This window comes from Lissotriton helveticus, chromosome 6 (genome assembly GCF_964261635.1).
Source record: "Lissotriton helveticus chromosome 6, aLisHel1.1, whole genome shotgun sequence".
NCBI lineage: Eukaryota > Metazoa > Chordata > Amphibia > Caudata > Salamandridae > Lissotriton > Lissotriton helveticus.
Window position 1 is genome coordinate 1,132,424,800 of NC_136067.1, and position 21,730 is coordinate 1,132,446,529.

Here is a 21,730-nt window from a genome sequence, read left to right on the forward strand (position 1 = left end):
ATCCCAATCCATCATTATTGTGCACACCATGCCCAAAATGGATGTCCATGTCCTCCATGAACTGGAACACAATCAACCCAGGACTTGTTTTGCCCTAGTTAGGGCTCATCAGCCAGATATAGCTTGGTTCCTGTGGCACAGTGTGCACTGGACCCTGTTCTGGGCATACCCGTCCCACTTAGGATGACACACTAAAGTATACAAAAAAGTGATGGATGAAGTTTACTACCACAATCTGTTTCTTTGTGCCTCAAGTCAGTATAGTTCATGAATGTAAGAAGTGACTAGGGCCACATTCAACCCCACTTATGTGTTTACAGAGAGCCAACCCAATCTATTGTCTCAACTCTGATTCCAGGTCCTGGTGCTTCTTTGTTCCCATCATTTTTTTTTAATATTTTTATTTTTATTTTTTTGCAGAGTTTTACATAGCGCGAACTAGAACCGAACCGAATCAGTTATCAGAGTGCTTTACATAGTACAAGTTACGTTACATTTTTTTTTTTTTTTTAGGCACGGGGAGATTAAGTGATTTGCCCAGAATCACAGGGGGTTTTTGGCGTCGTTACCGAGACTCGAACCCAGATCCCCAGGTCCGAGGTCGAGCGCCTTAGCCGTTAGGCCAGGGGCTGCTCCAGGGAAGTTCATTTCAAAGAGGGCAGCTGCCACCCAGCACCCGTCCATCATTTCACATCTTCACTGTCTTCGGCTTGGGAATGAGAAGATATCGCCTCTCAGCTCCAGGCCACGTGTGTTAGGTAGGCCGTCAGGTCTCAGGTGGCTGATTTAGGCACAAAGCCTTTAAGTCATGTCCGATTCATTTAATCTTTTCAGCTACATAATAGCCTGTTGTTCCTAACCTCTTATTATGGGGTCATTTTGTCAAAGTCTTTGGCAAATAAAGGATTATCTGATAGAGACTTGTAACTTCAAATTTCGCACCTTAGAATATTCCCCAGGCTTCAGATTAGATCAGGAGAATCTTGAGCAGTACCCCTGCGCACCGGTAGGTGGCATTGATCGGCTCTGCGTCAATGCCTCCCTCAACGGAAGTGACGTCGTGGTGCCTTCATAAGCCCGGATCCGGAGAGCTACTTCAGCCGATTTTTGGCCAACTGTTTTTGACTTTTTATCAAAAGTTAATTTTTGAGCTTGTTCCCAGTGTGCTAGAAATATTCCCCCTGTGAAACCCTCTTGCCTCAAGCCTTGTGGGGATTGTCACCATCAGATGGTGATGTCAGATTGTCACTTGGTTTGTCTCTGGTGTCGGGACACGCCCAAGGCCTAGGCCGAGTGTACACTTATAAACCTGAAGGCGATTCAAGGGTGGGTGATGAAGTTCCTTGCAGCGCGGCAGAAGAAGGCTGCACGTCATTCCTGATCTTGTTCCCGTGGACTCTTTCGAGGTGACTCCAGGAGTCATTTCAGCTGAAGGTCATCTTCGAAGACCTCCTCATCGAAGTCGGGTAAGCAAAAGCACAAGAAGTCGAATCGGTCATTGGCTTTCCCCTTCCAACCTCATGCTTCTAGGCCCGCTCCCGCACTCCACCCACAGAGCGTGCTGCAGGCCCTGCCGTGCACTACCTGGAGTTTTCTGGCACCAGGGCGACTCCTGCCCAGTTACTGGATATTCTATGATGACATGCACAGTGATCCAGCCGTAATTTCTCAATGCAAAACCTCATTTACCTCTATTTTACAGCTGAAAAGGTGTTGGAACCTTGACACCGTGTATTACCTTCAGGAGACTTTACATAAACATGAAAAATCATAAATGCAATTACTATTTAAGCAAATAAAGAGAGTTGTGAGTATTTTAAAGGGTTTTATTTTCTAGTTAAAAGTTAAGGTGCTCTGACCCTTTATTCATTAGTCAAATATCAATCAGGTTACAGAATTTGGAAACCAGGAAAATTAGACTTAATACAGAACATATTATAGGTTGCATACAAAGCATTCCACAAAGGAAGGGAATGAGGCATCAAATGTCAGTCAGAATTCTTTAAAGAGTTCAGGAAAATATAATTCAAGAGTGATTTATGCAAGGCTAATCAATAATTAATAATTAATAATTGGCAAACATCTCCCATAAAGAGAAATAAATGCATAAGACAAATAAATCTTTTCAAACGTAGTTAGTTAGTCAAAGCATAAATTAGAGTTTTATCATCTAAATCTAAACCTGTTCCCATCAGCTGCATTCTCTGCCCTGGTCTGTTTCATCTGACTGTCTATGCTTCACAAGGAGAGAGATAGCCCTCCCTTCACAAGACCGCAGAGGAATGTGATCTGCCTTGCCAAAAATATGACGTGCAAGGCTAGCCTATGCCCCCACCTCCCTCTATCTCTCATCGGAAGCATTCTCCTCCCAGACTGCCCCTGCGACGTTCGCGCACCTAACCCATATGATATCTGATCTCATCTGCTTCTTCTCTTCTCCTCTCCTCCCTCTCAGACTAAGGCTCTAAGGTTTAAGGCTCTAAAAAGCAAAAAGCAAACACACCCCCTAAGAGGTCATTATTTATACTCTGATTCTTGACTGACTATACTAATAATGTTGCAGTTTTCAGTAGAACTCATACTGTGATTGGTTAGCATTGATGACATGAGGGTCTCACCATCCTTCTCTCATTGGCAAATCCAACTCATACCAGTTTTAACAAAGGAAGTGTTAATACTTAATACAATCTTATGTTTCACCATCAATAATTATACAATATGCAACATTAAGGCAGAAAAATGTATCAGTCCATTTCCTCCTTCCTTTCACATCGCATGCAGGAATGATACTTTCCACATTGGCACGATAACAAGAATGTACAGTTCATTGTGGCCTTGACTTATTGTCTCTTTACTTGAGGCAGCTGGGATAATCTGCGCATGCGTCTCTCATTTCAGCCCAATTCTCAGCCATGCTGGATTCTTAGGCAGCCATTTTATGGTGGGCACATAAACATAAACAAAAACAAACACAAAGAGTATTAATTTATTAAATAAAACCCATTATGTTTTACCTCCCCATACTAGTACCCTGTATTAGTGATTACCTAGCAAACCCTATTAGTTGAAAGCAGCTTTTCTATTATTTGTGCACAACATGCAAAAAAGTGCAATGTACAAAATAACACAAATATGCACTACTGTAAATGTTCAAAGCGCACACAGTTTATACATACTCATAGCAATATGCTCTAATGTTTTAGATAGCTTTTCATGCAAAATGCGTTTGCCCCCGTGTAGTGTTGGTGCATGGTTAATTAATACACATTATAAGAAGATGTGTTATGAAATGAATATGCATTGTCTAAATATGCAACAAAGCCAAAGTCTCTTAAGACCGGAACAGGGAGTGGAGATTACAAGGAAAAGGAGCTGGGAAGAGAGAACACATTCCATGATTATTTTCAGAGCTAAAGAGGCCACTTAAATCACATGTTTTCTCTACACTGCAAAAACACATGTTAATTCAGCAGAAGAATTTCAGACTGATTAGGCCTCATTTCATGTTTCATGTGCCATGTGTTTTTCACTTGCACCAAAATCTGCGTAATTTTAAATGCAGTCTGTCTGAAGCACAAAAATAAAGCAATGCCTGACTCCAGATGAAATCTGAGAAACATCAACAGCATCTAATAGATCCTCTCCCACTTACCTAGACAGGAAGCCAAAGATTCTAAAATTCATTTTGTAGAGCTGCCTTATCTATCCTTGATAGGGTCCACAACACGTTTTTAAAAACCATTGTCGAAAACCGGAGAAAGTTCAGTTTGTCTCTTCCATGTCCCTTACTCTTATTTCTATGGATTTCTCTTTGCTGATAGTACCACAGCTGTAATTCTAGATGACTTTGGTAGCAGCATGTCCTCTTTGAATGTGACTTTAGCCTCTGTGATCAGTGATGCCTTTTAATAATCTGTAAGGGCCATTGTTAAGAAAGATTATCCTCAGGCTAGTGCACTGTAGTCCACTGTGGTCCTTCTGTCCTACTCCATTTATTCTCTGTTTGTGGTCTATGTTTCCGGGCACAAAAGAGACGAGGAATAGCAGGTCCTGTTTGTGTTGAATGCACATGACTCTTAAAACCCTTTGCTTTGTTATTTTCCAGCTCCAAAACCGCTATTTAGGATCAAGTGAATTTCTCTAGATTGACCCCTCTTTCTTTGTCCTTTTTTCTGTCCTCTTAAATTTGGGATGAAGGTACAGACTTACCCTAGTCCACCACTGTTTTCTCAAAGCCTCTCTTGGTCACCATTTCTATCCAGAACTTCTACTCATCAGCACTGGAGACCACAGGCAAGCCTGATCTTACACCATCCTCGCCTCTCCTCACACGTTTAGAATGCTATCTCTTTACCAAGGCTTGAAGTATAGGTACGTGCCACAAGTCAAATTTCCAGTTGCAGGCCAACGCCATCTAATAGAACAGTCAAAGAGGAGGCCATTTTAGGAACAGTGAAACAGGAACATGCCCCGCTTTGTCTGCTATATTTCCCCCTTCCTGCCTCATACCAAGTGAAAGTCACAACTGAGACATCTTGCATAGACGCAAATCTGAAATGATTCAACATATTTTGAATTCTAGTTACCTTGTGAAATAGTTTAGCCCTCTGTTTTCAACAACAACAAAATATCTATGACACTAACATTAAAACACTAAGAATTTTATGTGCCATCATGTGAACAGTAAATTTCAGAGTTTGAATATGTTTTTAATTATTTTCCTGCCCCCTAGGACTGCCCTTCCCTCCTGCTGACTTTTGTATGAGGAATAAAGAGCCAACTGTGAATTTGTCTGATCATGGTATAGACAGAGGCAAAAGTAGCATTAACCCCAGCCCTGGTAAGTTACTAATGATCCGAAGTACGTTGCAATGTTTTCATTAGGATTGTGATGTCCCTCCAGCATGTAGTTAAGGAACGTTTATAAAGCATGGCTCAATTTTCACTATGGTACGTCCGTTCGCCCTATTGCCTGTACCAACCATTGAATAACCTTTGTTTCTACCCTAACTTTACGGATACTCTGGCTGTGCGCCTTGTAATTCTGGAACACCTAAAAACCTCCTAGTTGTTTGTATACTAATGATCCGAAGTACGTTGCAATGTTTTCATTAGGATTGTGATGTCCCTCCAGCATGTAGTTAAGGAACGTTTATAAAGCATGGCTCAATTTTCACTATGGTACGTCTGGAGAAAATGCATTGTGTTTTGGCTCATTTGCGAAAAGAAGATACTAGGGAATATATGTATAAATTGTCCCGTTTCCGACTGCAAAAATTTCAGTAACACTTAGTAGTGGTAACTATTTGCAATTAGGAAGGGTTCTAAAATTCATTTTGTAGAGCTGCCTTATCTATCCTTGATAGGGTCCACAACACGTTTTTAAAAACCATTGTCGAAAACCGGAGAAAGTTCAGTTTGTCTCTTCCATGTCCCTTACTCTTATTTCTATGGATTTCTCTTTGCTGATAGTACCACAGCTGTAATTCTAGATGACTTTGGTAGCAGCATGTCCTCTTTGAATGTGACTTTAGCCTCTGTGATCAGTGATGCCTTTTAATAATCTGTAAGGGCCATTGTTAAGAAAGATTATCCTCAGGCTAGTGCACTGTAGTCCACTGTGGTCCTTCTGTCCTACTCCATTTATTCTCTGTTTGTGGTCTATGTTTCCGGGCACAAAAGAGACGAGGAATAGCAGGTCCTGTTTGTGTTGAATGCACATGACTCTTAAAACCCTTTGCTTTGTTATTTTCCAGCTCCAAAACCGCTATTTAGGATCAAGTGAATTTCTCTAGATTGACCCCTCTTTCTTTGTCCTTTTTTCTGTCCTCTTAAATTTGGGATGAAGGTACAGACTTACCCTAGTCCACCACTGTTTTCTCAAAGCCTCTCTTGGTCACCATTTCTATCCAGAACTTCTACTCATCAGCACTGGAGACCACAGGCAAGCCTGATCTTACACCATCCTCGCCTCTCCTCACACGTTTAGAATGCTATCTCTTTACCAAGGCTTGAAGTATAGGTACGTGCCACAAGTCAAATTTCCAGTTGCAGGCCAACGCCATCTAATAGAACAGTCAAAGAGGAGGCCATTTTAGGAACAGTGAAACAGGAACATGCCCCGCTTTGTCTGCTATATTTCCCCCTTCCTGCCTCATACCAAGTGAAAGTCACAACTGAGACATCTTGCATAGACGCAAATCTGAAATGATTCAACATATTTTGAATTCTAGTTACCTTGTGAAATAGTTTAGCCCTCTGTTTTCAACAACAACAAAATATCTATGACACTAACATTAAAACACTAAGAATTTTATGTGCCATCATGTGAACAGTAAATTTCAGAGTTTGAATATGTTTTTAATTATTTTCCTGCCCCCTAGGACTGCCCTTCCCTCCTGCTGACTTTTGTATGAGGAATAAAGAGCCAACTGTGAATTTGTCTGATCATGGTATAGACAGAGGCAAAAGTAGCATTAACCCCAGCCCTGGTAAGTTACTAATGATCCGAAGTACGTTGCAATGTTTTCATTAGGATTGTGATGTCCCTCCAGCATGTAGTTAAGGAACGTTTATAAAGCATGGCTCAATTTTCACTATGGTACGTCCGTTCGCCCTATTGCCTGTACCAACCATTGAATAACCTTTGTTTCTACCCTAACTTTACGGATACTCTGGCTGTGCGCCTTGTAATTCTGGAACACCTAAAAACCTCCTAGTTGTTTGTATACTAATGATCCGAAGTACGTTGCAATGTTTTCATTAGGATTGTGATGTCCCTCCAGCATGTAGTTAAGGAACGTTTATAAAGCATGGCTCAATTTTCACTATGGTACGTCTGGAGAAAATGCATTGTGTTTTGGCTCATTTGCGAAAAGAAGATACTAGGGAATATATGTATAAATTGTCCCGTTTCCGACTGCAAAAATTTCAGTAACACTTAGTAGTGGTAACTATTTGCAATTAGGAAGGGGCTCCCATTGGAATACATTTTTAAATGCAGGCAATGGTACCACGGACCACTGTCTATTCTTAAAAAATTAAACTAAAACGTTTAATTTTTTTCTTTTTAAACTCTTCCCATTTTCCTTTAAGGAAAACGGTCTCCGTTTCAAAGAAAAAAAGATTTCTCTCGATTGACTCCTCCTTCTGTGTCCTTTTTTCTGTCATCTTAAGTTCTGGAATGAAGTGACAGACTTAGCCCAGTCTGCCACTGTTCTCATAAAGCCACTCCAGGTCACCTTTTCCTTCCAGGTCTTCTACTCATCATCACTGGAGACCAAAGCTTTGTCTTGCACCATCTTCACCTCTCTTCACACGTTTAGGATGCTAGCTCTTTGCCAAGGCTTGAAGTATAGGTAAGTGCCACGGACCAGACCCTCAGTTGCAGGCCAACACCATCTCAGATAAGGTGGGAGAGGAGGTCATTGTATGAATGATGAAAGAGGAACATGCCCCGCGCTGTGTGCTATTTTTCTTCCTTCCCGCCTTAAATCAACTTAAAGTCATAACTGAGAGTTCTTCCATAAAAGCGAATGTGAAACGATTGAACACATTTTGAATTCAAGTTACCTTCCGAAATAGTTGAGCCCTATGTTTTCATCAACAACAAAATATCTATGACACTGACATTAAAACACTATTCATTTTATGTGCTATCTTGTGAACAGTAAAATAGGTTTTAATCTGAATGTCTCAGAGTTTTAAATATTTGCAATTATTATCTTGTCCACATAGGAATGCCATTCCCTACTACTGACTGTTGTATGAGAAATAAAGAGCCAGCTATGAATTTGTCTGATCATCATAGTATAGACCGAGGCAAAAGATGCATTAACCCCAGCCCTGGTAAGTTACTAATGATCCAAAGTAGGTTGGGATGTTCTAATTAGAAGGATTGTGCCGTCTACCACCTTGTAGTTAAGGAATGTTTATAAGCATGTCTCAATTTTCACTATGGTAGGTCTGGATAAAATGCATTGTGTTTCGGCTCATGTGCAAAAAGAAGATACTTCGGGGCATAGGTAGAAATCGGTCCTTTTCCGACCGCAAAAATGCTATTTTGCATGTACAAAGGCACAATTTGTACTTCTGGCCCTTAGTTTTTACATTAATTAGATAGCCTGTGAATTCATCTCAGCCCAGTAATAAATGACCCGTATTGTTGTCTTGCTAAACATTTACAGTGAGTGAATGCATTTGTGTTCAAGTAAAATGAAAAAAAAAGAAATTTGGAGCTACATTTTGGACAAGTGGCCTTTCTAGATTCAGCACCTATTTGGTATTTTTTTATGTTCTTAAATAAAAGATGTATCATGGTATTGCTTTGTGTTCATAATACCTGCTGTGTAGCACTTCACAACCTGCTTCACAAGATTTGTTTTAAATATATATGCTTTTTTAAGTTTAATATGTTTATTTGAGAATACAAGAAAATATGCGCTAATCATGCCAATCCTCAGAAGAAAAATTATCTTATGAAAAATCAATTAAAAACCCCCCAGTAGGAATAGAAATATGATTGAATTTAGGATTAAATCAGTTTTTATTGGCTGAATATATAGTAAAACAACACACCACTTCCTTGCCTACAACCCAATGGGCCGGCAGCTTTAAGGATCAGCAAATGAAAATCAATAAGGTAAAGGATCAGGCATCACTCAATCATATTTCCATTAATAACTCCAATGCTTTCTCCCGTCACCCATCCCACCCATTATCTAGCTAACAGCCCCCAGCACGCCCCACTCTCCTCTCATTTCTCTCAACTGACTCCTGGTAGTACCATCACACACCCTCCTACACCACTGCCTCCTTGCAACCTTAATACCCCTCTCTTCCCTCCACCTGGTTTCTCACCGATCACACACCCCAATCCACCACTTCTGACCAACTGGGACCATTCCCTCCCCCCACATAATCTCCTTTCCTCCCTCCCCATCACTCTTCTTACTCAGTCTCTCCTAAATATAGAACTCCACCTCTCAACCCTCGTGTTAGAACTCGCCTCCCTCAAAAATGATTTAAACTCCCTCGCCACAAAGAATCCTTCCAGTCACACCTATCCCCAGGACATCATACCTACGAACCTCGCACTCCACATCCAAGGGGCTACTCCCCCTATCGAAAACTCCTCACCCGAGTCGCCCTGCAGTAAATGCCTTAGCATACCACCACACTTTTCGAACCATCTCCCCCCCTGTTCTGCCTGACCTCAATTTAAACCACCTCGCCTCCACGCCGACCACAAATTCTCTCCCACCTCATTCATCTATCCCTGTGATCCTAGGAACTAGTAGGACCCCGTCCTCCCATACATCGCCCAGACCTCCGCAGCAACTCTCCACTATCCACTCGTGTTCCCCCACTAAAATGACTGACCCCCTACCTCTCAACTGCATGCTGGTCAACTGCCATTCAGCATCCTGCCATGCTACTGAAATCGCTGAGACCATCCTCAGTGAAAGCATTGACATCGCCTTTCTGACGGAAACATGGCTCAATGACCACTCCGCATCAATCCTGGACCTGCTCGCATCCCCAGGTTACTCCATCCTCAGAAAAGACAGGCTTATTAAAATTGGTGGGGGCCTCGCCATAATTTATAAAGATGAACTTCTACTCACACCTGTCCCGCTCCCTGACCTGACTACTTTTGAATATCTGAGTGCTGAACTCACTGTTCAGGGCTCCCCCCGATTCGTCTACATAAAATTTACCATCCTCCTGGTGACCCTCTCTATTTTGTCGAAGAATTGTCCAATCTTCTTATCCAATCAGCGGTCACCAACTCTAGTAACCTCTTCCCTGGGGACATCAACGTTCACTGGAATAAAACTGACGACCCCTCGATCAACCTTATTAATGACCTACTTGATATCAGCAACTTGAAACAACTTTGCAAATCTCCAACACATAACAAAGGTGCCACCCTTGATGCTGTCATCACCAGCAAGAACCTGGCTGTTCTCTCCAACATTATCCCCATTGATTGGTCCGATCACCACCTCATCCTCTTCACGATCAACAGCTCCCTGCCCCCCTCCTCTAACTCAACTAAACAAATTAAACTAACTAGAACTCTTCACCTTATCCCCCTAGGCGAGCTGGAGACTAAAATAAAAGCCCTCCTACGACTCACTCCTCTCCCCCACAGAACTAAGGACCTTACTGAACATTACAACGGATCCATCGCTGAGGTCATTGACCAAATCGCCCCAGCCAAACTAAAACTACAAAAAAAAAAAACACCCAAATCCTGGTTCAATGCTGGCCTTAACAATGAGAGGCGAGCCCTCAAACAGACCTAACGCACTTGGAGGCAACAGCCTTCCTCCTCAAATCTTGCCCTCCTCAGAGCCGCTAGGGACAACTATAAAAAACATATCTTTAATGAAAAAGCATTCTTCTTCCGTTCACAACTTGACCGGGCAAAAAATCGACCGAGAGAACTATTTAACATTGTTAAAAACCAAACTACTTCAGACCCCCCTAATCTTCCGGCTACGGTTGAAAGATGTGAAGAAAATCGTTAGCTTCTTCTTAGATAAAATCACCAAGATTGACTTATCCTTCGCTGTACCACCCCCCACATAACCTACCTCCCCTCCCTAACTTTCTCTCCGTATCTCCTGCCATTCCATTCCCCCCCTCGGACTCTGGTCAACTCGCCATTGCTGTCACCCCTCGGTACCCCACCACACTGTCCTCCAGCGAAAGAACAATGCTTCCTGGAATAACTTTAGTCCTGTCTCAGAAAGTGATATCCTTAGCATCATCTCCAAGTTGAAACCATCCTCACATGCCAGAGATCCTATCCCGACCCATCTAGTTCAAGATCTAAAACACATCATCGCCCCTTATTGGACCTCCATCAGCATCTCCTCCCTTGCCACCGGTATGGTTCCTGCAAATGACTTAAATAACCTACGCCCTATCTCTAACCTTCCTTTCTTATCTAAGGCCCTGGAAAAATGCGCCCTGCGCCAGCTGGACAATCACATCAACTCATTCAACCTCTTAGATGCCTCCCAATCAGGTTTTCGAAAGGGCTGTAGCACTGAAACAGCCATGCTCAACATCACTGACGACATCCATCGCTCCCATGACAAAGGTGAAGCCTCCTTTCTCATTCTTTTTGATCTCTCCGCTGTCTTTGATACTGTTAACCATGCTGCCCTACTCAACATACTCAAAGACCATTTTGGCTTTGACGGAGCTGTTCTTAAGTGGTTCACTTCCTTTTTCCAACATAGAACACAACAAACTAAAATCAGCAATTGCCTTTCCAAACCTCTACCTGTCACCATGGGCGTCCCACAGGGCTCCATTCTCTCTCCCACCCTATTCAACCTCTTCATGGAACCCCTCACCCTCATCCTCAAACAAGCGAAAATTGGTTACCACCTCTATGCCGATGACACCCAACTTTACTAAAGGATCAAATCCCATGCGGACGTCCTACATCTCAACAATGCCTTGACTAAGATCCAACTATGGTTCCATCAAAACCACCTCAAACTTAACCCTAAAAAAACAGAAATCATTCTATTCTCTCCCAAAAACAGCCCGCTCCCCATTCATCACTGGATCTCTGACATCAAAGCCCTCAACTGTTCTCTCTCCATCTCTAACTCTGTCAAATCCCTCGGCATCAGCATTGATCAGAACCTCAGTCTCACCCCCACATAAAAAACTCGGCCAAAGGTGCTCTCTTCATAATCCAGCATCTCAACCGATGACTTCGGTTGTGCAATCATTGGCCCTATCAAGAATTGACTACGGTAATGCCACTCTCGCAGGAACTCCTAAAGTCCACCTTGCCCCTATCAATCAGTTCTCAACCTTGCTGCCAGGCTTATCACTGGCTGCAAACGATTTGACTGCATCTCCCCCATTCTCAAAGACCTCAAATGGCGCCCGATTGAAGGCAGAACCACCTATAAAACTGCTTGCATCACCCGCAAAGCCCGCCATCAAAATACCCCATCTTACCTCACCGAAAAACTCCACAAAGCGGGCTACACCAGATCACAGAGGAGCACTAACGCTCTTATCCTTGTCCCCCCTCTAGTAAAAAAGAAATCTACAGAATCTGGCTCTTTCTCTGGAAATGCGCCCTCTGTCTGGAATGCTCTCCCTAAAGAGCTACGCTGTAACCCCTCCTTCCCCCGCTTCAAAAAAGAGCTAAAGCTGCTCCTTCTCAACAAATACTGGGGCTCTTAATTACTTAGACACTGGCCCTCAACCCCCACTCTGCCTTACGCTGCTTTATCCCATATTATTTCTCCTACTCTATTATCTTCGATCTGTTGTTAGACCTAGATCTTCCATGTTCTGCACCATTTAAATTATACGCCACATGTGCTAATTGTTTATCTTATTATTTCAAATTTACCAATGCTTTATTTCAACTGAGTATGATCTATAACTTGTAAAGCGCTCTGATACTCCTGGGTCCAGCCAGCGCTATATAAAACCTTTAAAATAAATAAATAAAATAAATCACTGTGGCAGGTTAAATACACAGCAAGTCGCCTACAACCCATCCAGGGCTGGCCGCATCAAAAAAGATAAAACAGTTAGAAGGAAACCAAATCAAATTAGACTTCATTATTCAAGCGTACCGCTTAAGGAGATCTAAAGCGATAGACTCAGGGGATGAATCAAAGAGTCTGGGTTTTCATAAACTACAAACAAAAATACAACTGAAGAAACATGTAAGGGTCCTCAATAGAGGGATTCTCCTATTTCCCCCCCCCCCACCTCCCACCCCTGACCTCTCCAGATGATCCAGGAACAGAATCGAAAACTTAGACAACCCCCAGCCGGGGGCCCGTAAGGTATCCCTCCTTCCATATGACTTAATCCGAAACATCGTTTCCCTGCCCTTCTTGCTTGTCCGATATTAATTTTAAAAACGCAAATAATTAGGACAAGTTAGTTCCCAAAACTCTGAGGAGAGAATGGTTATAAAGGGGGAAGAGATCTTAGCATACTCGGATTTCTCCCCAAAGGTGCCCATGGACAGTCGTTCCATCCCCTGGAGAGACCACAATTGATGAAGCTACTGTGTATGCTCCAGGATTCTACCCGTCTTCCAGCAAACCAAGAGTGTTCGGAACACGGCATTAAGTGCGAGGGCCATCTGTCTACCTCTGATGGAGCGCAAAGGGAAGGTCAGTGCATTGGGTAGTCCTAATATTGTATAGGCAGGGAACCTCAGGATAGCTGTGTCGAAAGCCCTGTCCACGTCATCCAGGATTCCCTCCCAATACCTAGAAGCTTCGGACAGTTCCACATGAGGTGGAGAAGAGTCCTGGTCCCCCGCAACCCCTCCAACAAATGCTGTCACACCCAGAATTCCACTTCGTCATCAGAGAAGGGGTGTAGAACCAATAGGTAATAATCTTATATGCTGTTTCAATAGGTCCCATAGAGTGAGCGGTGTGGTGAGCCCTATAATAGATGTCTTCCCATTCTTTGTCTGAAAGTGTCTGCCCGATTTCTGCTTCCCACCGCCTCCGACCAGTGGATCTACTCTTGCCCAGGCCCTGAGAGAGAAGCGAGTACAGTTCAGATATAAGTTTGTGGTCGTCATTTTTAAGGTATAACCATTTTTAAAATGGAAGCATTGATCTGCCAACCAATGGGCGGTTGGACGCATCCAGAACCCAATGCATCATTTGTGTATGAAGAAAGTGGTCAGACTGGGAAAGGTCATAGTCTTCTGCAAGTTGCGCAAATAGGATATGGCCTTCGTGATAAAAAAAACAGCCTAAATGCTTACAGCCCCCTTGCACCTAGCTCGAGCCCACCCCCTTGGCCATACCAGGTGGGAAATCAAGGTTGGAGAATATTGGAGCTATAGGCAACAGTAAAGTGGTTAGTTTCGCTGATCGGGATACTTTGTCCCAAGCCTGCAATGTTGGCCTCATGATAAGAGATGAGTATAGCCCCCAGGCACGAGTGGTCCTGAGCAGCCATACCTTCCTCCAAATATGCCGACCTGCAACTGTCTGGTCCATAAAACCCCAATGTTTCTCCGTCATCGGACGGTTCCATTCCACCAGGTATTGCATCATAGAGGCCAAAAAATATCTGTTACAATTCAGCAGAGCGAGGCCGCCTTCCTTTTTAGGGCGCTGCAACAAAGTCTTCTACAACCTTAGGGCAACTGAACCCCAGATGAAGCGCTTGATTTCTTTTTGAATGGTGGGCAGCACCTCCGAGAGCGGGAGAAGAGGGAGAGTCTGAAATACGTACAGCCCCCCTAGAAGAACATTAATTTTGACTGCTGCAAGCCTACCTAACCACGACAACGGCAGCCTACGCCACTGTGCCAGGTCATTCTGTATAGGCATAAGCAAATTAGAATAGTTAACTTCTGACGGTTTTGCTAAATTTTTATTAAGGACCGTTCCAGCTAAGTCACTTACTCCGACACGCGGTCGAAATCAAACCGGGCCCTAAGAGCATCAACCGTAAGCTGTGTAGAGGTTAGATTCAAAATGTGTGACTTTTGCAGATTAATTTTAAAACCAGAAGCCCGGCCAAAGGCATGCAAGCCCACAACTGTAGCTGAAAGGGAAGTCGGGGGATGTATGATAGAGAAAAGGACGTCATCGGGGTAAAGGCTGATCAAGTGCCAATCAGTACCAAATGGAATACCCTGTGCATTGGGGTTGTCCTGGAGCTTCTGTGCAAAGGGAGCCATATAAAAGGCAAAAAGCAGAGGTGAGAGTGGGCAGCCTCGTCTTGTGCCTCTCCTAATTGCAAACCCACCCAATCGAACACTGTTCACCTTAACTGAAGCGCTAGGGGAGCTATAAATACTGGCAATCCAATTTCGGAAACGGTTGCCAATCTCAAAACGTTCCAGAGTAGCGAACAGGTACGGCCAATGTACCCTGTCGAAAGCCTTTTCGGCACCGACAGCCAATAGCAAAGCCTGTTCCCACGACTGATGGACTTTGTCAGTCAAATGGCAGATCCGCTTAGTGTTGTCTCCGCATTGTTAACCGGGGATAAAGCCCGCCTGGTCTAGATCTACCAGACCAGGCATCAAACGCTGGGCAGAATACTAGAAAATAACTTTGCGTCAACATTTAATTGGTAGATCGGGCGGAAGGAGCTACAATACGTGGGACCCTTGCCGGGCTTGAGTATAACTGTGATCGAGGCCTGCAGCATTGATGCAGTAAGAGAGCCTGTATTGGTGAACTAATTGAACAAACTGGTGAGCAGGGGAGCTAGCTCGGTGCAAAAGGTCTTATAAACAATTGCGCTAAATCCGTCGGGCAGGGGGCTTTCAGGGGCTTCAAGCGGGAAATGGTGGCTATCACTTCCTCTGTACGTATAGGGGCGTCTAGGGTTTCAGTGTCGGTGGACAGCAGGGGGGATATCATTGCCCCCTCCACATAGGCCTGTGGGTCTGAAGGAAGCAAGATCTCCGCTGAGTATAGTTCTGAATAATATGTCCGGAAGACATCTGCAATACCCAAGTCCTCAGAGACCTCCGTCCCTTGGGCATTGCAAACCGTTTTCAATGCCTGCGCATGTTGTTTGCTACATAAGCAATGCGCAAGCATACGCCCCCCCCTCTATTCGTCCCCACAAAATACTTATGTTTCAGTCTCAACACCTCGTGTTCAGCCATGTCAAGATCTAAACGCCGGAGATATAATCGCTCCGTTTCAAGCCTCCGCCAGATCCGGAGCGTTTGTGAATTGCCTTTAGTTCCCTCACTTTCGATTCTAGCTCTTCTCTTTTTTCTTTTCGGATTTTGTTTTCGTAGGCAGCTTTAGCAAAGTAAAGCCCCACGTACTACCATTTAGAGCGCTTCCCAAACTAAGGACAGTGCAGTGGAACCATCATCATTAAGTGCTAAATAGTCCATCAGAATGGTTTGAATCGTAGCGACCACTGTTGGAGATGACAATAGGGAATCTTTCAAACGCCATTGAGGCAAGGAAGAGGCCGTGGAGCATAGCCGTATGGTTAATGTGATGTGTGCGTGGTCCGAGAGTGATCGCGCCTCAACAGTAGAGGCTCGAATACGATCCCAAACCGCGGAGGTGACAAGAAAATGGTCCCACTGAGCATAAGATTTGTGAGCTGCAGAGTAATGAGTGTAATCCCAGTCATTAGGATGTAAATCTCTCCAAGCATCCCTGAGCCCACAATCCTCCAGCCACTCCCTACCTGTCGTGGACAAAGCTCCCGCTCCCCCTGTCCTAGAGGCAGACCGGTCCGATCTCAGGTCCATCACCAAATTTAAATCTTCGCCCACTACAACGGCAGAATCAGGTGTATGGAGAACTTTGGCAATGGCATCAATCAGAAACTCTTCCTGGTGTTCATTAGAGGAATAAATAGAAGCTACCGTATAATGGAAAGAGCCCTCTTGCACCCTCAAGGCCAACAGACGCCCCTTAATCTCTGCCACAGTGCTCACAAATTTACCTCTGAAGTGTTTAGAAAGCATAAACACCGAATGGAAGGTGCACTCAAATGAAGTCAGTAACAAAAGTGATTTATAAATATCTTCTTCTTTATTCAAAGGTTATTCGTGTAGCAAAGGCACAGCCAACGCGTTTCGTTCCCATTTGCCTTGAGGAACTTCGTCAGGGCTGTAAAAATTACAAACATATATATATATATACATGAAAATACAAAAAGTATATTACATGTAAAAAAATGTGCTCACAATACTAAACTGAATTAAACACTTGGATACGGACATTGGTCAGTCCTCTTTTTATGTTGTAAATAGAACAGCCTGGAACAGTCCTCCCAGGCTACAAGCATTTGTAAATACAATTATTTAAATCCATCTTCCTAAACCATTAGGATCATCACTATAGCATCAGTGAGACATGTAATTAGACGTTTCTTTTTAAATGGGCCATACTGACTGTTGTATTATATATTTTTTGTGATGTGTTGTTTGTTGGGTTAGTCTAATTCAGTTTAGTATTGTGAGCACATTTTTTTACATGTAATATACTTTTTGTATTTTCATGTATATATATATATGTTTGTAATTTTTACAGCCCTGACGAAGTTCCTCAAGGCAAATGGGAACAAAACGCGTTGGCTGTGCCTTTGCTACACGAATAACCTTTGAATAAAGAAGAAGATATTTATAAATCACTTTTGTTACTGACTTCATTTGAGTGCACCTTCCATTCTGTGTTTCTGCATTGTGGTAGATAATACATCCTATAGCAGCGGGTGTTGGGAGAGATTGCACCACTCTAACCTCTGAGGACTTTAAGATCCGTTGTGCTTGACCTTGTTTGCTGCTTTTGGTCTTTTGGTTATATTGTTTAGAAAGCATAATGGCCCCTTAAATTTAGAAGAATGTAGTGCTGGAAAGGCATTCTACGATGAGCACATAAGAAGAAGAAGAAGAAGAAAGAAAAAAGACAGACAGATAGAGAAGGAGGAACATCCGAGAATACCCTTCATATATCAATAGCTATGAAAATCAAATAGATTATTATAACAATATCCTAGACAAGCAAAAACTGTGGTTTCACTATAATAAGAGAGGCTTGAAAATCATTAGTAGAGGTCAAGAGGCATGAGGATTTGCAGTATTAGAAAGATGAGTAGTGAGAGTTGCCCATAGAATATCTTGTTTAACAGACAATGGAAAAGAATGTTAATGATATCTATCAATTCGATGAACATGACATACTAAATTCTACCATTGTTGAATGTTGAGGTTGTCTGTAGATTTCCAGTTGGACGTAATTACCTGTAAACCCCATTGCTGATAAAAAAGATCTACTAATTTACCATATGAAATGTAATCCACCAAGAAATATTTTATCTAAAGAAAAGGGTGCAAAAATTCCTGTAATAGCTACAATTCTGTCCCATACCTGAGTCCAGAAAATAGATACATTATGGCAATAAAAAAACATAGGCGCCAGATTGGGAGTTGCAGTGCCAACAGTTATCTTGCTTGAGAAACTTGAGTTTAAACATACGAGCTGTAGTGTAACATAATATATTGTAGAAGTAGTATAATGTTTGTGTTAAGCTTGCTTAACGACCAGTGGAGTGAGGTTTTGTCCAGAGCTTGTCCCAAATAACGAGAGGCCAACTGTATTGCAAATCAGCTTCCCCAAGGTTTCCCACTTGGACTTGGGTCTATCATGAATGGGTGTAATGAGTTTTTTGTTGATAAGTGAAGCTGTAGCTGCTCACTTTGGTGACTAAGGAGGAGACTCCATATCCTCAGTTCGACCCAAACAAAGGAAGAAGAGCTTAAGAGCAGTTAGAAAAATATTTTTCAATAACTTGTACTGTCTAAGGAATGTAGATGGCAGATTATATGAATGAGAAAGAAATTCAAAAGAAAAAACTGAATTATTTAAAATAAGTTGTGAGACAGTAAAAAGACATTAATCAATCCTACTTCTCCACATGAGAGGCTTTCTTTTTAATATGAGCTGTTCATTATACTTGATAGGGTTTTGGAGAAATTGATGACATGTAGATTTATTGGAAATAATAAATGGTTTAATAAGGAAAAAGAATACATTACTGATGATACCCAAAACAGGGGGGGCATAAAACAATATGTGTATAAGAGAGAGGGAATATCATGCAGGGTTCCAATAAGAACCCCAGTTTAGAGTTTGTATTACTAGGGCCGATTAAGGAATGTTGAACTTGCTTAGTACCAAAAGCTTTATATTAGATAAATAAGTCCGGAAAATTAACACGGCTGGCTGATTTGGGGAGTTTTTAGTCTGTTTAATGAAATCTGAGATGCTTTCCCATTCCATAGGAACTGAGATAAAATTTTGTCCAAAGTTAACGTATTTCTTTGGGAGCATTATGAGTAACATCAGAAGGAAAAAATTCTCAATTGGAAGTAGCGTCATCTTGATCCAAACTACCCCACCAAGACAGAAATAGAGGTGACCAGTACTGGGTGAGTGATCCTTAGAGGATCCTTTCTATATTGCTTGTTTTTTTTTAAAGCTCTATTTTGTTTTATTAAAGTGGACAGAAGAAGAAAAGCGACAATCCCGCACAACTTCCCACACAGGGGGCAATCATAGAGGCAGAAAACAAAGATAGTTAAGGCTAGAGAGCAACCACAATCCAGCGTGGAAGGCAGTCCCATGAAGCGGTAGGATAGGCCAGGCAATGGTATAAGTGAGCCGCAGATCAAGAGTCTCGGTGGGGTGGAAGCTCAGTGAGGTAGAGATAGCGACGCTGAGACACCTCGCCTGTTGCATAGGTCCTTCCCATGCCTCAATTATCGTTTAGAGTGTCGCAAGAATACGAATTAACAAAGATCATACCCCCTCCCCCACCCTTTCCCAGTGGTGGTGACAACATTCACTCAGTCAATCATTCCGAACCCAACATTCAGACTTGAAACAAGTGGAGAGCCTGCACTGTGGATGGGCAAACCGCAGATGGTAGTCCCCTGGATAGAAAGCGGACCAAGGGGCCCCAGCGAAACATAACGTTTTTGAAGTTGCCTAGGAAGATGTCCGCCACTCGTTCCATGCTCAGCAGTTTCCACAACCTCGCATGCCACAGGGAGATCGCTGGGGCCTCCGGTTTCTTCCAGGCTGCAGCTAGCGTGAGTTTAGCAGCTCCGAGACACAGCCACAGTATCTTTTTGTCCGCTCGAGTCTGGTGTTCGAGCTCCGGGTCTCGAAGACCCAGCAATACATGGGCCATCGAGTTAGCCACAGGGTATCCAAACATTTCTTTGATATGGGATAGGATCTCGTCCCAGTACGGGCGGATGGTCAGGCAGTCCCACCAGATGTGGCGGAAGTCCCCAAGCAAACCACAGCCCCTCCAGCATCTGTCAGAGGAGGATGGGAAAATGCGATGCAACTTGGCAGGGTACAAGTACCAGTCCATGAGGGTCTTAAGATGGGCCTCTCTGAGTTCCACCGAGTGATTGTCCGCGGTGATGTCCCGCCACAGGCGTGACCACTCCCCATCTGAAATGTCTCGTCCGAGAAGTTCCTCCCACATGCCCATATATCGGGGACGAGGTGATACGGCGGAGGTAAGCAGAAGGTCATAGAGGAAGGAGACAATGCCCTTCATGGAGGAGGTCCACAAGAGGAAGGCCTCAAACGGGGAGGGGGGCCTCGTGGCCGCGTCGCTGACCGCAGACGACGTGGGCCAATGGAGCAGCTGAACGTGATGGAAGCGTTCGAACAAAGGGACTCCGTAATCTCGCATACAGTTTTCAAAGGTAAGCGGAGTAGAGCCATGAAACAGGTGTGTGAGAGCGCGACATCCCCCTCCCTCCAGACATCGAAGGGGCCCTCCCGTTGTGCCGGCGGAAAGGCCGGGTTAAAGTGTATTGGCGTAAATGGAAATGGGAACGTAGTCCAGCGTTCATCACCAGATACTGTGTCCCAGACCTTCATGGTAGTGCCGGTGGGAGTACTAATGTAGGCATTCTTGGGCCTATCACCTTTGGGCTTCCAAACCAAATCCCAGAACGATCTCCCCGCTACACTTCTGTCCATGTGCAGCAAGTGTTTCTCCGAGAGTTGTTGGGACCACTCCACCAAGACTCGTAACTGCGCGGCTTTGTAGTATAGATGCATGTCGGGGAGGCCCACCCCCCCCCCTCCTTCCGCGGCCGACGGAGAGTAGCAAAGGAAAACCGTGCCCATCCCCCCTGCCAGATAAACCGAAGCATCTGGGTTTTGAGGCGCCGGAAGAAGTCCATCTCCAGTGGTATAGGGAGCGCCTGGAAGAGATATAAGAATTTGGGAAGAATAACCATTTTAAGCGCGTGAATCCTACCCAGCCACGATATATACTTCGGCTTCCAGCGCTCCAGGTCTGCTCGGATCTGTGCCAGCAAGGGGGGAAAATTTGCAGAGTACAATTTCCCTATCGATGGAGTCAGCCGGATCCCCAAGTACAGGATGGAGGTGGAGGCCCACGGCAGCTGCGTGAGCGGCCGCAATCGGTCCACCTCTGCCGAAGAAAGCGTAAGGTTGAGAACATAAGATTTATCGTAATTTACCTTGAAGCCGGCCACCTCCTCGAAGTGCAGCAGAACCTGCTGAACATGCGGGAGAGAATGAACTGGGTCCTTAATAGATAGGATAACGTCATCAGCAAATAGGGTAATCTTGTGCTGCTCTCCCGTAAAGGGGAGACCCCGTATCTCCTCGTGCTCCCGCACCGCCAGAGCCAATGGCTCGATACTCAGGGCGAAGAGCAGGGGAGAGAGGGGGCAGCCCTGCCTGGTGCCTCGAGAGTGCGAATAAAAATGCTGACAGGTGGCCGTTTACCGCTACTCTAGATCGGGGGCTGCTGTAGTTCGCTCTAATCATGGATAGGAACTGGGCCGAGAAGCCGAAGGCGGACAAGGTGTGAAATAGGAAGCCCCAGTCCACCCGATCGAAGGCCTTTTCTGCGTCAAGGCCCACCAGGACCGCCGGGATTCTAAATCTGTCAGCCTTCTCTATCAAATGGATGATTCTCCTGGTATTGTCATGGGTCTGGCGTCCCTTAATGAATCCAGATTGATCCGGTGGAATGAGCGCCGGCATCAGGTCTTGGAGCCTACCCGCAATGATCGAGGAGTACAACTTGGCGTCAATATTGAGGAGGGCTATCGGTCGGTATGAGGAGCATTTGGACGGGTCCTTCCCCGATTTGGGGATGACCGAGATCAAGGCCTCGGCCATTGAGCCCAACGTTTCCCCGGACT

General features: G+C 44.1%; 1 protein-coding gene across 2 annotated transcripts in view; it reads left to right on the forward strand.

Annotated features, from left to right (window-relative positions):
• Positions 1–21,730, forward strand: part of LOC144763312 (uncharacterized) — a 340,332-nt gene that overhangs the window by 136,115 nt on the left and 182,487 nt on the right. For both annotated transcript variants that reach the window (XM_078648791.1, XM_078648792.1), the window contains exons 7-9: positions 4,733–4,840; positions 6,384–6,491; positions 7,738–7,848. In XM_078648791.1, the coding sequence (XP_078504917.1) occupies positions 4,733–4,840; positions 6,384–6,491; positions 7,738–7,848 (327 nt within the window). The remainder of the gene's footprint in view (positions 1–4,732; positions 4,841–6,383; positions 6,492–7,737; positions 7,849–21,730) is intronic.